The 18,578-nt window shown below is 29.2% G+C and overlaps 2 protein-coding genes across 2 annotated transcripts; one reads left to right on the top strand and one right to left on the bottom strand.

Moving 5' to 3' along the window:
• The first annotated feature begins 2,885 nt into the window (after positions 1-2,885).
• Positions 2,886-8,219, top strand: TORIP (Torsin interacting protein). The gene is made up of 3 exons (XM_011638994.3): positions 2,886-3,334; positions 6,184-6,975; positions 7,056-8,219. The coding sequence occupies exons 1-3, from the start codon at positions 3,329-3,331 to the stop codon at positions 7,332-7,334; spliced, it is 1,077 nt and encodes a 358-aa protein (XP_011637296.2). The 5' UTR covers positions 2,886-3,328; the 3' UTR covers positions 7,335-8,219.
• Positions 8,220-9,772: 1,553 nt separating this feature from the next.
• Positions 9,773-15,345, bottom strand: Kap-alpha1 (karyopherin alpha1). The gene is made up of 8 exons (XM_011638998.2): positions 15,179-15,345; positions 13,254-13,463; positions 12,977-13,174; positions 12,684-12,904; positions 12,290-12,553; positions 11,946-12,150; positions 11,514-11,817; positions 9,773-11,410 (listed from the first exon to the last, which is right to left on the bottom strand). The coding sequence occupies exons 2-8, from the start codon at positions 13,461-13,463 to the stop codon at positions 11,214-11,216; spliced, it is 1,599 nt and encodes a 532-aa protein (XP_011637300.1). The 5' UTR covers positions 15,179-15,345; the 3' UTR covers positions 9,773-11,213.
• Between the last annotated feature and the right edge of the window lie 3,233 nt (positions 15,346-18,578).

The raw sequence follows: 18,578 nt of genomic DNA, 5'->3' as shown, positions 1-18,578 counted from the left end.
GATGAAATAACAAGCAAATCGAATGAAGATTGTAACATAGAAATTAGCGAACTGTTTTCGTCCTTTGAGGAGCGGAAAAAATTCGCGGAGATTCGATATGCTGCTTTAATCGCTAAAAAAAATATTTCACACGAAAATGCAAAAATAATACTCGATTTTTTTAAAGACGTAGGCAAAGATCCTAACGTTTTAAAAAGCATGATTATGAGTTGACAAAAATGTACGAATATAATTACGAACGTTTTATATCCAGTTAAGACGGATTGTGTGATAGAAAATATTCAAAATTTTCTATTTTTATAAATGAATCAACAGATATTTATAGTGAAAAATGGATGACATTTCACATTCGATACGTTTATATTGAAACATTAGAAGTTCATTCGCAACTAGTAAAATTAATTGATATCGATGCAACAGATTGCAGCGCGGAAAAATTGTTTAATGCATTTAAATATGAAATGTGGAAACTACAAATACCTTTTTCAAATATTGTTGCCTTGTCATGCAGCAATGCGTCCGTTATGGTCGGAAAATATTTATCTTTCAAGAAAAAATTGGAAAAGATGTGCAATAATGTATTGGCATTATCATGTCCATGCCATTCTGCTTCATTAGCTTCGCATGCCGCGTGCTAAAATACCTCAAGCGTGTGAGGAATTCTTGAAAAGAATTACAAGCTATATAACCTGTAGTCCCAAGCGATGGTCTATTTTCACCGAATTAAGTGAATGTTTTGAAGAAAGGAAAGGACTCACAAAATTGTAAAGTTATGTAATACACGATGGCTTTCTCACTACGCGTGTATCGACAGACTTTTTCAATCTTGGAATATGATACAACATTTTTTGAGTGAAATGATCGTGAGTGAAAAAGGTACATCTGCAGAAAATTTGTTACGTGTCGTGCAGAATGTAGATACAAAAGCATATTTGCTATTCTTAAAATATACATTACATTTTTTTTAATATATTTAATGCATTTTTCCAAACTGAGGAAACGAGAATACATCTGTTACAGTCAAAATCAATTGATTTTTTAAAAGAAATTTGTACAAATTTTATAAAATCAGAAATTTTGAAACATTTGCCAAATGTAACATTTTGTAAGACAGAAAATCATAAATCTTTAAATAATATTTTTTTAGGATCGGAGTGCGAAGAATATCTTTATCAATTGATAGAGGATGGATACGCAAACATGGTTGCAACTTTCGAGAGAACTGTTTGCGATTTTATATAACTGCAGTCGAAGAAATTTTCAAAAGATTATCAGTAAGTGATATATTTTTATCAAAATTAAAAATTCTTTTACCACATATAGCTTTATTGAGTACTGATAGGGAAATATCATTTCATGATCTTTTTTTTATTGCTGCAAGAATGGAGGATTTTGACGAAAACGATTTAAAGAAAGAATGGTTTGCCTTAAATTCAGATTTTTCAGTAACAGAGAAACAAGATTTGTTAAAATTAAATTTTGATAATATGTGGAAGAAGATTTTACAAAGATTTTATAATATTTAAATAATGAAACCAAATATCCTAATTTAAGAGCCTTCTTGAATTTTACTGTAGCACTTCCAAATTCAAATGCAGCTCCGGAAAGAATATTTCCCCTCTTAACAGATGTTAAAACAAAAAAACGAAACAGATTATCGTCGACTACTGTAAATGTCATTTGTGTATTGAAGTCAGCATTAAAAGCAAGAAACGAAACTGCTTTAAACATGAAGCTCGATGAAAAGCATTTATCTTTTGTCGGCAGATAAATTATATGTTACTTCTTCGGTAAAGCAAAAGAAAAGTTTTGCATGCTGCAGACGATATTATACTGGTCCATCTTCATCTAATATGCAACAATAAAAAGGATAATTGCTTGTGTTTCATCAAATGCATTAAGTTAAATAAATACTAATAATAATAGTAAATAATAATAATAATAGCAATAAGTTTAAATAAATAATATACAATATCTATAAAGAACATTGCATCTGCACAAAACTTGTATCTTACTTGTATCTTGTTTTAATGTGCACATATTATATTTGTTACAAAGATAAATGTGTAAAAAATATAATAAAAAATAAAATTAAAAAATATAAAAAATACAAAAAAGTGCAAAAAATACAAAAATACAAAAAAATATAATAAAATTTTTTATTTTTCTAATTTTTCTATCTTCTATTATATCTATTACAATAGCCGCAACAGAAAATACGTCAAAATCAATGACGTCATAAAATTCAAGGTAATACTTTCGTAATGCACTGCTCTTTATATCGGAACGCTATTATAATATTGATAGTACTCTAATATTGATAGTAATATTGATAATACTCGGAGCGAATAAAGGAACGCACTCTATGGATTCCTTTATTCACTTCGAGCGCTCATGCTATGACGTAATGGAAAGAGAGCGTTCCGTTTGACCACGTTGCGATTGATCACAGCCACTCACAGCGGCCCGTGCCTAGAGGTTTTCCTCTATTCAAACGCTATGAGTGGCTGGTAGTCAATTGCAACGTGGTCAAACGGAACCCCCACCAATGGAAGTGTACTGCGGCTATTGTTCCGTTTTATTTTCATACGCTTTCTAACTGCTTCAAGATTATAAAACGGAACGCAGTTGCAGCATGTTTTTTGAAGCTCCAACTGAAATAATGGCTGGTATATCTAATATTAAAAAAATATAATTTTATTATATATATATTAAATATAATATAATATACATATAAAATTATTAATATATATATAAATTAATAATAATAAATAATTTACATAATATTATATAATATTATAATAATTTCATTATATTATATTATTTCATTATACGCTATATTATACGCTTTATTTTCTTTAGCATCAATTAAGGTTATTTCAGCTCCATGGAAGCAGCCATCTTTGTGTTCTGTTTTATCTCGCTGGTTGCAGTAGTCGCAACAGGAAGTACGTCAAAATCAATGACATCATAGAATTCAAGACAGTACTTTCGAAGTGCATTACTCTATATCGGAACGCTATTCGTAGTACTGACAGTACTCGGAATGAATAAAGGAACGCACCCTATCGCGACAGGTCACGTGTTTCGAAAACCTCAACATCAATGGTGCCGACGTTTACTGTCGTAACTGATTAAATTGTGCCGATAGCATTAACCGGAGTTGATGAGACTGACTCTAAATGGAAAGCACCCTTTGAAACGTAGCTTAGGTAGCCATTGCGAAACAAAAAAAGGAATAATTATAATCAGTTGTGACCGTCCTAACAAGGTTCTTATGTGATAAAATAAGAAGACTAATGAACACATTGACTGCAAAATATCTAAAATGGAGGTATCTGTCTATCTCCTAATACTATTATTGCTTGCTAAATTATCCAATATTTTGTTTCGACCAAAGGACCCAAAGAGAGTTTACGACTAATAGCGTTTCCGATGAAATGGAATCTAACCACTTTTTGTACATAAAATGAGATGGATATAGAATGAATTACAAAAAGGAAGAACGAAAAAAAGCGAGTGCGCTAACTCAGATTAGATTCCACTTTACCCGAAAATGCAATAACATAAAAAATTTTTTTCTTCATATCATATATTGCATAGTTTAAGTTTTCAGAATTGATTTTCAAAACAGTAAACAATTTTTTATAAATTTTATAATAATAAGTATAACAGTCAATATAGCAGAATATAAATTTAATCTCTGATTTTATAATTATCTATAATTACAAAATCATATCAAAATATTATATTGTTTCTACTAGTAGGTTGTTAGTAGCTTGATGTGAATATTATTACAAGTTGTTATTAGTTTATTGCAATATTTTGTTTGAATGTATTGTTAAATTCTAAATTAAATTCTTAACGTTTTATTTACTGATTTCTTCCATGTACTTTCCTATACATATTATTGTCCAGAAGCTTATTTTTTATTCTGCACTAGACTGTAAAATTTTTTTCTGACTCATCAAATTTCAATCTGTTTCATTTGTATCTATTTCAAATACAACAAATGTCTACTAGTTCAACTTTAAAAAGAAACAGATCTTTGATAGTAACATTGAGAATGTTGGGCTTGGGATTGATATATCAGTATTCATGCATGTTATCTTATTTTTTACTCCATTCATAAATCTGTTTATAAGTCCCTGTATTCTGAATTCTTTTTTATCGATAAAAACTAAAAGTAGCTTTTAAATATGGTGACCATATCTTCTTCAAGAAAACAAAAGACAAAGCTGACAATTTTAGAGCTTTATTTCTACATGTTGTTTTCTATGTAAGACAATTTCATAATGTGCAGATTTCTGACAGCCAAACCAGTTTATAACTGTCAGAAATTTGTACATTATGAAATTGTCTTATATGATATACCAAAATGAGATGTGCAGTTTTAAATAGTTTAAAACTGATTCAACTGTAGGAACAAACTCTTAAAATACCTTAAATTTGAAATAGGTTCAAAATAATAAAAAATAAAAACTCATCTTAAACAATTTTAATTAAAAAAATTAAAAATATACAAGTATACATTACAATATACAAATATACATTACAAATATACAATATAATATACAAGACAAATTATATATATTTAAATTATAATATAATACAAGACAAATTATATATATATAAATTTATTATATTTAATATATATTTAATATATATTTAAATTTTATATATATTATTTAAAAAATTTACTCATAAGTATGATAGATATTGAAAAAGTTAATTAGAAAAAAATTTTGCATAAAATAAAAGATAAAAATTTTGAGAAAATAGAAAAAATCTAAAAAACAATTATCTGAAATAAACGATGTATGGTGACCGTATAATTTTTCGATAGTTATATACAATATGTGATAATCGTAGGAACGAGACCTTTCTCAAATTGTTAGATTTTAGACATAATTAAAATTATACGCGTGATATTAATTGCGTGGCATTACCGTGTCTATTACATCTTTTAAGTTTGCCACGGGTAGAGTTGCAAGATAAAAATTTTCAAAACTTACAAGCCAAAAATCCCGGACATTTCGATTGCAACTCCGGACGTATACAAAAATGCGCTTAAATTAATAAAATTGATTAGAACAATAAATGAATCATTATTTCATATCTAATTGTTCATTAGCATTCAGAGCAAAGAGAAATTTGAACTGGAAAATAAATAGACTATTTTGATTTAAAATAAAAAGTTTTATTATAAGTTTTTTAATTTAAGTTTTATTAAGTATTAAAAAATTTTAATCCTTATGTGCTATTTGGTAATGTAGAGTAATGCAAGAGGAATCAAAACAAAATATTTAGAAAATTTCTTGAAACTCCGAACGCTTATAATTATCCTGGACGTTCTCAGAAAATTCTCTCGGACGTCCCCGACGTTCTAAAAAAGAGGACAGTGTCCGGGGAAAAGAGGACGGATGGCAACCCTAGCCACAGAAAAGTATTCGAAAAGAAGCTTGTTGAACAGTCTTTAATATCACTGCCAGTAATCCTCAACAGATACACGTACGTTTCCAAGCTTTCGAGAATATGTAAAACGTGCGCGCGTGCATGCGTGCGTGCATATGCTATGTTAAAAACTCGTAAGAATGTAAAAGATCAATCTCATCCCTGAGGTCAATTGCCGCACGTTATGAAAAAGCGATATAAAGAGTAGGAAAGACAATTATGAATATTGTTATATATCAATTGTAAGCTCAAAACTATAAATCCTGAATAGCACGACATTATGTTGTATTAAATAATTATTTTTCAAGGTATTACAATTTATCTTCTATTTTTGTCATATAAATATATATATATCAAAATATATAAGAATATATAAAAGATATATATAAAATTGTAAAAGATGTCTTCTCATAGTTTTTTATCTATATGCTAATGTTGATTTAAAAGTAAAACATATGATATGATGAATATTTATCAATATTAATTCAGAGTTTTATTTAAACTTTTGTATGCATTTGACACTATTTGTTGTATACTTGACTCTATTTGTTGCTTTCATTCTATTTTTCAAAACACCATTTACATGCAATGCTCATCTTTAAAATATGTTAAAATTTTACTTAAGATCTGTATATTGATAAAATATAATTTTGATTACAAAGCATTATTAAGAGTTTGTACCATAATCTTTTAACTATTCGTGAAACAAACGATGTATTATTATTACAGAATTTTAATTCCTCTAAAGTATTCCCCAAGTCGAAGGCCTCTAAGATCAAAAATAGAAAACAATTCCTTAAACAACATAATTCTCAAAGTTTACAACCAGAAGAAAAAAGATTTAAACAGCCAAGTTTGTCAAGTGAAGAAAGTGAAGAATCATTTGAAGATCAGAACATAGAACAGATTCAATTAATAAAAAATAATAATGAGTTAGATAATGAAGTACAATTGTATCCTGGTTTGCAGAATCATTCTAGTTCTAGTTCTCCAAAAAAAGAAAATAATTCAAAAAAGTCTAAAGATACCAAGCCAGTTATTAAACAAGAAACAAATTTATACAAATTTTTACAAAAATTTTATAAAATATTAAATTTTATACAAAATATAAGCAATTCTTATATCTATATTTTCATAGCAATAATAGCAATAGTAATTGTCCTAAGTCAATTTAATATCTTTAAAATACAAACACAGACTATAAATAATCCTACTTCATTGTTATATAAATTCATTGAAAGGATTAGAACAAAATTTCATAATCAAAAATCAGATACTTGGAATGACATTTCATCTGCAATACAAGAAGTATCAAAAAATCCTAAGAAACCTTCAATCATTCTACTATTTGCAAATGATATAACCACAATGGATTGTTTAGCCAATGAACTGGCACATGTGAGTCGTACTATTTTAAATGCAGACAGTCATTTGGTATTTAATCCAAAAGATTTTGGAAATGATGCTGGCGAGATTATTAATACATTGAATGAATATTCTCCAGAGGAAAAAAAAGTTGTGGTAAGTATGCATATCCTAAATATAAATTTTGTTTATATGACCTGACTTACATTTACCTAAATTAAATTAATATGTTGTAGATGATTCGTGATATATTGAATATTAATGTAGAAGCAATAAAGGACTTACATAATTTGTGCGATAGAATAAATCCGTTAATAGCAGAGGTTATTTACATTTTTACTGTGCAAACTAATAGTTATCATTCACCACAGAAAAAGCTAGATTTCATAGAGAAGCAGATTTATAATAAATTATCAAGAAGCATCAATCAAGATATTTTAGCAGCTCTTGTAACACGCATTACAGATGGAGCAATTGTCTTGGTACAATCTGAACCAAATTTAAAATACTGCTAATCTGCAAAAGAAAAACATTTAAACACATGAGATCTGTTCTTTATAACTGAACTAATGTATATTTGTATTTGAAATAAATATATGTTTAAAGTTTGAAAAGAAAAAAACATAAGTATGTTTTTATATAATTCAGTACAGTGATAAAGAACAAGTTTATAGTTATAATAGTACGTAATAGTGTATATAATACAATATTAATAATATAGTTCTGTAAATAATGAAATTAAATATTTTCCTAAATAATTGTTTAATTAAGGCGTTTTATGCACGATTTGCAGTTTGTTATTTATACTTGTGAACAGATCAAACAAATACATTGAGTTCTTACTAATTTACCATACACATTGATTTGTTAGAATAATTTTCAACGAAAAAATGGCGAATCGCCAAGATAATTTAGTCTCTGATATTCGATTTAACTGTAAAACTTTGCCTTCACGCTTTTGATAAATTTAAATAATGTTAATAATAAGTATTAATGGTAAATTAATGCTGAAAGGTAATTATATATGGACTGTATTTTCTTATTCGTACTTAAAAAATAATATTAGTAAACAAAAAATAAAAAGTTGCTGCATTCTTATTAATGAATTTCTGCGAATCTATTATAAATTATGTAATTGATGCTAATTTGATACAAGATGAGGGCTGCGTTGAAAATCTATAATATACGTGACCTAAACTATATATTTTCAGTACTGGCAATGAATATTGGAACACAGCCATTAGTTTAACATATAAAGCATATATAATGTAATGTAAAATGTAACATTTTTATGATTTTTAGGCTGTGGATTATTATAGTTATAAGTCAAAATTATCAAAACTGAGAAATTACAAATTTTTTTGCATTATATATATTTAATAAACAAATTTTTAGCATTATGTTTTTTGCTAATTTATTTTCGTAATAATTTATACAGAAATTTCTAATTTTTTTTCTTGTATTTCTTGTATATAGAAAATAATCAGTATCAACTTAGAAATCACAATTTTCTTGCAAAGACTTTATCATTTACTCTCACAATTATGACAGTTACAGAAAATAAAATTTGTTTCTGGTTGCTATTAAAAAGATATGAAATCTATAGATCTGTTAATTTTATTTTCTTATGCCAATGTTACACGAAATAAATCTTATTTTTTAGCGAACTTTTCTAATCACAATTTCATATTTCTATTTTCGAAAAATATAACGATATTATTATATAATAGTAATGTTTTACGCATATTTCCGAATGACATATTTTTATTTAGCTTCAAAATAAAATACAATAATTAGGATTATTTCGTATATGTGTGATATTAGATTTTGTATTAATGTGTCAGTCGGCAGTCCATACAACGATTAATAATGTCAAATATCGTATTTTGCTTATTGCCAATTTACAAGATCTTTCACTTTATAACTTTAATTTCAAAAATTCAAAATATAATATTTGTTTTGCATTACATTGTTAACAAATTGCATTACATTGTTAACAAATTATTGCTATATTTATAAATATACGAAGATAATAGAAACTTAGTCTTTTTAACATTTTGTATGAATTGTATATAAATAAACGATACATTGCAAACAAAAATTTATTGGAGCTGCTTATTAACTAGTGAGATATCTTGGTCAGATTAAATACATCATGAATAAATACATCATATAAATATTAAATATATATATATATATATATATATATATATATATATATATATATATAGATAAGTAAAATAGATTTTTTAATAATTTTGCACAATTTTAATTAAGATTTATTATTATAGATTAAAGTAATTTGTATTAAAGATCGTTAGTTTTCTGCTTTTGTTTACATATTGTTGCACCTATATTACAATCACAAAATATATATCTTTCTCAATATTTTTTTTAAAAAACACGAAAAACTTAAATAAAACTTTAATATACAATGTCCATTTATATAAATTTAGTTTACTTTAATAAAATCCCCTATTTTATTAAAATTTCCTGCTTTAATAAATTCTTTTAACTTTCTTAATAAAAATATGACAAATATATTTGTGATTGTTTAAATTAGGGTTTCTTTCAACCTTTTTTGATAAAATATTTTTAAATTAAAAATTATGATAAATTTATAGATATATACAAATACACGCACGCGCGTGTACGTACATATGTATGTGTTAATATATATATTAATTCTGCATGTCAAATAAATTCATTTATATTATTTATTAATATTAATTGAAAATTCCTTTGAACTAAATTATTGAACTAATAGTGATTATGATAAAGATTAATTGAAAAACTCTGATTTAAATCAATTCTTATATGTCCTATTCAAGTTATTATAGTTTATTATTCTTTGTTTCATAAAGCAACTTGCAAAAATTTTATGAAGAATTAGCATGCAATATATATAATATAATGATAAATCTTTTTTTTACATTAATGTAAAAATACTACATAATGCATTAATGTATTATTTGGTAAGCATTTCATAAATTGGCAACAAGTATTCATAGCTGCACACTTTACTAATGTGATACATTAGCAATGTTTCAACTAATTGCAGTACAGTCATTTTTTGTCGTAATAATTCAAATCGGTAACTAAAAATACACAGTATATAAGGTTTGTATGATATAGTATAGTGTATCGTCAAACCTTTAAATAATAAATACATTCCATATATACAGTCATAGACTTTTCATACAGAATGTCCAAAATCTATTTATACGTTATACAATTTCAATATCTTTCATTTTCATCATATGCAATTAAACAGTTAAACTAATTATATTACTTTAAAATATAATTTAAATATTATTTAAAAATTTAATTATAAAAGTATGAGACATTTATTCTATATAGAAATCAATTTGTAATTTTTTCTTATAATATAAAATGGCTACAATGATAAATAAAAAAAATTTTAATTTTCTTTACATCTGTAAATCATTTTCAGTTATGACATTTTTAGAATAAAATTCATCTCTGGTTGTAAATTAGAGGAATATTTATATATTTATAATTAGGAACTAATAATTGATTACTGGATTAACAAAGATGTAGATATAATTAAAGCCAATATTTAACATTATTTATTATTTAATTAAAGAAAATTGAAATAGATCTTGCATATATATATCAGTATTAATTACATATATCACAAACTGCAAATACCTTAATTAATTCTTGCAAACTGTTGCAATATTACGTTAATAATCAAATATAACTGTTATTTCGCTTCTTAAGGACACTCTGTATAGAAGTCTTAAAATTACGAGATACATATTTACAGTAAAAAAGTTTAATTGGTCATGTTTCTATTTAGTATAGTAAAATGAGTATCGCGTTGCGTAATGTTGTCCGTGTTGGCTACGTAGTCGCGTACTTCAGTCATTCAGTTAGTATCTTGCAGGATATTGCAAGTTACTTTTTTTTCGTAATTCTGCGTCAGTCACATGTCAGACGAGGTATGAGTCTGCTTCGACAAATTATTCTGATCATTGTTTCCATTTCTACTTAAGCATTAAGATGTTTATGTTTTAAAAACTGAATATCTTATTGAATATCTCATACTGAAAATGCAAGTATAAGTGTTCCTACACAAATTGTTTCAAGACTAACGCAGACATTGTCGCAATTTGCCATAAGCAAATGAAAATGATCATTCTAGATCGTGATACACAGTAAATCATGGATTGTTTAAAAGAATAAGAAAAGAAATCAACTGAAAATGTATAAAGACCCTTTACTGCTTTTACTTTGATGAATAGATATTTTTTGGTCACTATTAATAATTTTAATACAGATCGATGTACCGATTTTTAGAACATATAAATCCCTGTAGAACAAATAACATTAACATTTAACGAAAGTTTCAGAAATTGAAAGATAGCTGATTAAAATTCAAAGCCTTGTACTGGCAACTGGGAAGAATCTGGTGCAGTAAATTGATATTCTTGTCCCTGTGAATCAATTGAAGGTACAAGTCTAGTATCTTCTTCCTCAGATCCAAAGTATCGCTCAATAATATCAAAGGCCTTTTGATAGATATCCATATTCTGGTGGGATTGTAAGAATTCTATTTTGTCTAGGCCTAAAACATTGTAAAAAAAAATATTAATACTATATTTGACTAATATTTGATATTAATTAATATATCTCTTTTATGTAAAATTTATATTAAATTGACGTTTTACCATAACATTCCTCAATAAGAACTGCATAAGGGTTGAGACCATTATGCATAGTTGCATCTTGTTCTCCTAGACGTAAAATATTTTCTATTCCATTCAAAGCAACCTGAACGATCTTGACATCCATAACTGTAAGCAAGTCACAAAGTGGTGGAATACATCCTTGCATTGCAAGGTATCGGATTTGATCAGCTGTTCCGCCACTGGTAGCATTTGTAATTGCCCATGCAGCTTCCTTTCGTGTTTTAAATTCAGCTTTACTTAAAATTTCAATTAAAACCGGAAAAATATTAGCGTCAATCACCGCCTAAAAGTGAAAGAAAGACGTCATATAAACTATTAACATATATATGGATCTGCGTGTATGTGCGCGCGCATACGCGTACGTGTTACACGCATGGACGTTCTACATATTCTCAAAAGATTGGAACGTACTTGTATCTGTTGAGGATTACCGGCAGTGATATTAGAGACTGTCCAACAAGCTTCTTTTCGAACACTTTCCCGTGGCGAACTTAAAAGATGTAATAGACATGGTAATGCCGAGCAATTTAATACAACTTGCGTTTGCACATCATCTCCGGTAACTATATTTCCTACAGCGCGAAGAGCTGCGCTTATTACATTATTTTGTTCATGCCTGAAAAAATTTTCATTAATTATACTCTACACACACACACACACACGCGCGCGCGCGCACGCACACACGCACGCACGCACGCACGCACGCACGTGTATAAATTTTATAATTTTGACATCTTATATAAGGTCCAACATACATAAGAAGTTCCACGAGACGTCTGCAAACACCAGCATCAATAACTGCTTGTATCTTATCATTTGGACCGTCACTTAAATAAGAAAGAGCCCAACAAGCATCAGCAAGTACATCATAATCAGTATGATTGAGAAGATGCGCTAACACCGGCAAACACGGAGCAACCTTTGCAAAAGCCGGTGCTGGATTTTTTCCTCGACAGAGGTTTGATAATGCCCATACCGCATTGCGAGTCATAGAAAGTCGTGTTGCCTTCGATAACAGCCTGTAAAAAAAATGTGATATATTAACTGAAATAATACTATTAATATAGCACATAATCTTTCAATTTTTTTGAAGTATATATATAGTGATGAATGAACAAGTTTACATAAAAACTAGAATTATAAACATACTGCAGGAGTGGCGTAAGGATACCGTTGGCTAATACATGATCTCTGCATTCAGGGCTATCTCCTGCAATATTGCCTAATGCCCAGACAGCTTGCTCCTGTACATCTTCAAATTCAGAACCAAGTAAAGATATAAAAGTAGGAACAGCTCCTGCATCTATTACAATACGTGTCTGTTGAGATGTACCACTTGCTATGTTCGTCAGAGCCCATGCTGCTTCAAACTAAAAATATATATTATTTATGTCTCTGATACATAACACAAATACTTAATGTTTTTATTTCTATATACTAACCTGCAGAGTACAATTTGTATTATTTTTAAGAAATTCTACAAACTGTGGTACTATTCCTGTGTGTATCACCTCATCTATGGGAGGATTTGGCTCTCTTGATAATAATTTTCTAAATTTCTGCGTTGCTGCCAATTGATCTTGTATGTTAGGACTATATAATGCATCTACCATGTCAGATGTTATAATACCAGGAGATTGCTAAAATACAATTTATATAGAAAAAAAAAAAAATTATGAAATAGTATATAAGAATAATAAGATGTAATAATTATATTACTGATTGTGCTGTAGGAAGTGAATATTCATCTGTGGATGTAACATTATCTTCATCCGCAACAATGTTAGGAACATTGCGGCGTTTTGATAATTGTTGTTCACGTTTCTGTTTTCTTAATTGGACTCCCTCTTCTTCTCTGCGTCTCCGCAATTCTTGTGAATCTAATCCTACGTTTTTATAACGATGTTTGTGTGTAGGTCCAGTTGACATCTAAAAATTACAAAGTATATCTATTACATTTTAGTTTTAAATGTTAATTTAAAATGTAGTTTATAAGTTTAGTTTATGAGTTTAGTTTTAAATGTAGTTTATAAATGTTATTCTTAATTAAACTTAGATACATATAAGGTGAAATTAAATATAATTCACAAATAATATAATCACAATTAATTTTTGATGCTCTTCATTTTAATTTATAATCGTTATAGTATTATTACATTATAATTATTATAATTTTATTATAACATATATACAGAAGACATTTTTATTTATTTATCAGAAATCATATCAGAATTAAGAATTCTAAAAATTTCTTATTCAGTATGGAACAATTGAAAAGATAATTTATTTATTATGCACAGATTATTTTACTGAATTATGATAGTAAATATTAGAATTATATTTCTAAATTATCTGATATTTCATCATTCACATATCTAAAAAAACAACTTTAATTTTTTTATTTTTTTGCTAAGCTTTATTCAACATTTTATTCTACAATAAAATTTTTATTTTTGGAAAAGAAAAAAAATATGATAAATATTATATGATTCATGAAGTAGTTTTGCAGTTATAATTTTCATCGCTATCATTAATATGAGATATAAAAAGAAGTAAAAAAAAAAAAATGACATATATTATATAAGTATTTTAAAGTATTATTTTAAATATTTTTTTATAGAATATATGCATAGCATGTATGTTTATAAATGTTAGAAATAATTTATTAATTATATTCTTTTTAAAAATTAAACTAAAATTATGATTACAATCTTTGCTATCAAATCTTTACTACTTTCTATTAATCTAACATCCATTTCTACCAATGTAAATTAACTTTAATTTCAAGTTAAGTGTATTCTTTATTTTTTCTAATTTTTCGAATTAGAAAAAGAAGAAAAGCAAGTTAAATCAAAATTAAAATTAATCTACATTGGTAGAAATAAGCATAAAACAAAATTAAACAATGCTTTTATGCAGATTATTTTAACGAAGAAAATTTGCATTTATGTCCTCACAATTTCGCAATTCAATAATTATTTATATCAAATATATAAGCAACATTTGCAAATTATTAAAGTAAAAAAAAAAGAAAGACCAATTTTACTCTTCCTTCCTCGTTTAAAAATATCTTCAAATACGAGCATGCGCGCTATACATCATTGTACACACGTAGATTCACTGGCCACTCATCATGTGAATATGTAAGTACAATACAAAGGCGGATGACGAAAATGACGAAATTCCAAATAAAATTCATCTCATGGAGGGAAATACGTCTCAGGAAGGGAGAAAGAGAAAAAATAGGAAACAAACAGCGAAATGCGATGCCATCATCGATGTCAATGGTTGTCGCTCTGATTTAACAATAGATTCCGCAGGGGTTAGGAGTTATCGTCAGGATAACTCGGAGCAGGGATGTCGCCTAGAGAAATAGCAAAGCTATCGTTTTGTACGCGCCAATCGCGCACTATCATAAACGAAACAGCATACGAAAAGTTGTGACCGCCATCGTCGATTCCATGGCGCGCGGTCAGTCATTTGGACATTTTGGTATACGCACGGCCAACGCAAATTGACATGGTCTGAAATTGTCTTGAGCTTATAATACATTAATGCACGCGCGCTATGGTGTGTCCGTGAGTGGTCCCAATTAGCTTAGAGAATTGATCACGAGCATAATAACAATCACACTTTGTACTTACGGTTATAGTAGCAAATTCGAATCTCAGATTAGAGAGTCAAGCGAAAAAGATTATACAAGTTCAACGCGAGCTCAGGCGCCGCGAGATCTTTCTCTTTCTGCCGTGAACTACGGATTGATACCAGATCGGACAGACACGAGTCGCATGATCGCGACGATCACGACACGTATCGAATTATAGTGGAGTCCTATGAGGCCATATTTGCCGTGTATACGTAACCGCGGAACTAATCAGAACTAGCAGACTGCGTTTTTCGCTACGTGTAAATAATTTCTCTCCTGTCCCATGGCATGTAAAAAAAGTGACCTGTGTACATGCTGTGTACCAATCGTATTTGTCTATTTTCTTAGGCTGTTCTACAATGCATCGTGTGTTGATGTCGTAGTCGTGAGCCGTAAGAATGGACCAATCATAATCAAGTATTCTCTCCACATTCGACTGTGACTGGTCAATTCTTGTGGCTTGCGACCTTTGATATAGACATGGAGAGGGAATATTGGCACCGAAAGTGTGTCCAAAGTATGTGCGAGAGAGAAAGATATACGAGTGATACTCGTTCTTTCTGCGCATGCGAATTGACAAATACTATAGACAAGTAATATATAGTGTGATGTGAAGAACAATAGATGACAAGCTATCATAAATGATATTATATAGGGATATAGTAGTGAAATGTCAAATAAATATTAACATATACCATTATAACACAAGAAAATAATTTTTATTGATGTTTAAAATGAATCAATTTTGTAAACTTACATCTAATATAATCTTTGTTGTATTGAATTGGTAGCGCACTTAGCCTCATGGAATAAACGCAAATTAACGTAAATTACAATTATGCTTTTAATAAGTAGCGTTTTATGGTTGTCAAACACATCTTGCTGCAAAATGTGTTCTGTCATTGTGCTGTCATTAAACACTGAATGACAAACATCGTTAAACACTTTCATAGTCACAATTGTCTTAATATTTTTTTTAGTGCAAATTATATTATAATTTGATCGAATAACTGCTTCAGAGCATTGTGTTATTTTTATGATATCATCCGAAGGAAAAATTAAATTACCTTTGTTTTTGACAATAATCAAAATTGAGTCAGTCGATTTTGCAATGACAAAAGTTGCACAAATGTGACAAATATATCCTAATAACTTTCAACAAATCCTCTGATATATTTAAGTACGTCATCGACATGGACTGAGTACTGTTAATGTTGATAAATAATTATGATCAAATATATCAGCAGATAATTGTTTCTCATCAATTTCAGTGAATAAGCTATTGCTTACGATTTTGACGCATGCGCAAAGACGAGTATCATATCTTTTTCTCTCGCACACACTTTTGGCTTATAGGAAATATAGGCAATTCCTTCTGCATGCTTATATGTTCAAATCTTGCGACACCGACACACGACGCATTATAGAACAGGCCTTAGCGCTCTACAACGGAATGCTAAATATCGTAATTTATTGGTTACGCTATTTAAAACTATTGGTTACGCTATTTAAAACTATTGGACAGGAGGGAAAAAAATTCGTGTTTTATTTCGTACACACATATCTATAACATATTTAATCATATAATCTCGGTATAAGTCACATAAGTATGAATTCAAATGATGTATTGATTTATATTTGTGCATTATTTCGACAAATTTATTCAAACGTTTTTTATCGTTCAACTATACATCTGAAATTTAAAAAATTGATAACTATTTGGTTTTTAATATAAAAAAAAATGAGCAAATGTTGTACCCCGGATGGGCTACGACGTTAATATTAGGGATAGTCGGGTTCGTTAAGCCTAAGGAGTTGGAACTCCGAGCAGGATCAAAAGAATGTAGGGATCTTCTTGAATTCACTAACACACACTTTCTTTATTTTAATTGATTTATTCTAACAAATGCACAAATATTTGATATATTAACGATTATATTTTACACACGGTTAAACGTCATCGAGCGACTCGGTGCGTATCGCCCGAATTACCTGAGATGCTGATACGGCTCGCGTGAACTTCGCTACGAGATTCGGTAATATCTCGTGCGATTATTGTAAGTTCGATTTCGAACGGCACGTAATTTTCGACTTTCCCGACTTCGCCTTATGTAGCTGGTTATATAGACTGGTCGATGCCCGATCAGCATTCTGATCGGTTGCGTCGATTGATCGCGTGATATTGATTGATCAATATCACACCTGATTCGAAATTGAGGAATTTGCTGATAGACTTTTCGCAATATTCTCGCGCGATGCGTTTCTTTCGAAAGACTGATCGCAATTTTGGCAATCACGCATTTGTGTCGTCTTTCGAAAGACTTTTTCCGAATTCATGCGGACTACTTTTATTATTAGTTAGGTCTGGCTACAACATAAAATCAACGAGCAAACATACGTATATATTGGGTTCATTCTATATTTTCCTATGAAAATTGCTTATGTTAAGGAGAAGTGATAATCTTGTGAAAGATCTTGAGAAATTACAATTTTTCAATGATAATACATTCTAATTATTTTCGGATATAGATATGGAAATATATCAAGATCTGTTAAACTCTGTAAGACTATATAAGAAATAGACGACTGTAAGCAGAAAGAGATTCGGAATATAAACAGCTAACAGAGAGGAGGAGCCGTCGCGTTCGTGCAGACTAATGTCCGTTTCTTCTGTTACGTCCGGGGGACTTCACAAATTCTTCTCTTTCGGGAAGGAAAAATTTAACGGCTGCTAATCCATAAATGGGCACTTCGAACGATCAAAGAAAAATAACCCAATCAAACAAAAAAAAAAACTCTAAATAAACAATCGTTCTCCCGAGATATGTCTCACTATCAAAAAATCCTTGGTAAACAGCCTTGTCGGCGCTGACAAGTTTACGACTTACCAATAAAAAAAAATTTTTATTAACAAAAGCAAATTCCTAACGGATAAGAAACGCGTTGGATCGTTCGGGGATGACACTCCCCACATTGGTGGGGAAACACAAAAAAGCATCAAGAAGAACTGATTAGTGGCCGTTGGCTGGCACACCAATGAGCGATTAAGAGTGCGAACTAGCGGGAGAATTTTTATTAATAAATTCTATCTATCTAAAAACTAATTCTATCATTCGCTGGGAAATCTGAAAATGGAAAAACGACCACAAATCATAGGACACCGCTTCCCTCCTTCCTTTATATTCATAATTTTCCTAAATTATCATTTGACAAGCCAACACGGAAATCCATCACGCCCTCAGATATTCCCACCCCTCCGGAACCCTTTAAAAACCGCGACTCGGAGCGGATCGCTCTCTTCTTCCTGATACACTCGAGGTCGACACCTTCCGTAACAGTTAGAATCTGTGCGCGACTTTATTCTCGAACCATTCAGTGATCCAGCCTGGGCAATTACA

Source organism: Pogonomyrmex barbatus, unplaced genomic scaffold (assembly GCF_055798465.1).
Source record: "Pogonomyrmex barbatus isolate J1 unplaced genomic scaffold, ASM5579846v1 scaffold19, whole genome shotgun sequence".
Lineage (NCBI taxonomy): Eukaryota > Metazoa > Arthropoda > Insecta > Hymenoptera > Formicidae > Pogonomyrmex > Pogonomyrmex barbatus.
This window is presented reverse-complemented; position numbering and strand designations above follow the sequence as displayed.

Coding starts and splice junctions, on each gene's coding strand:
- TORIP (XM_011638994.3), top strand. Junction 6,976..7,055: donor CAGAGGAAAAAAAAGTTGTG/GTAAGTATGCAT, acceptor AATATGTTGTAG/ATGATTCGTGATATATTGAA.
- Kap-alpha1 (XM_011638998.2), bottom strand. CDS start 13,463: ATGTCAACTGGACCTACACACAAACATCGTTATAAAAACGTAGGATTA. Junction 12,554..12,683: donor ATCCTTACGCCACTCCTGCA/GTATGTTTATAA, acceptor TTTTTTTTACAG/GCTGTTATCGAAGGCAACAC. Junction 11,818..11,945: donor GTAATCCTCAACAGATACAA/GTACGTTCCAAT, acceptor TTTCACTTTTAG/GCGGTGATTGACGCTAATAT.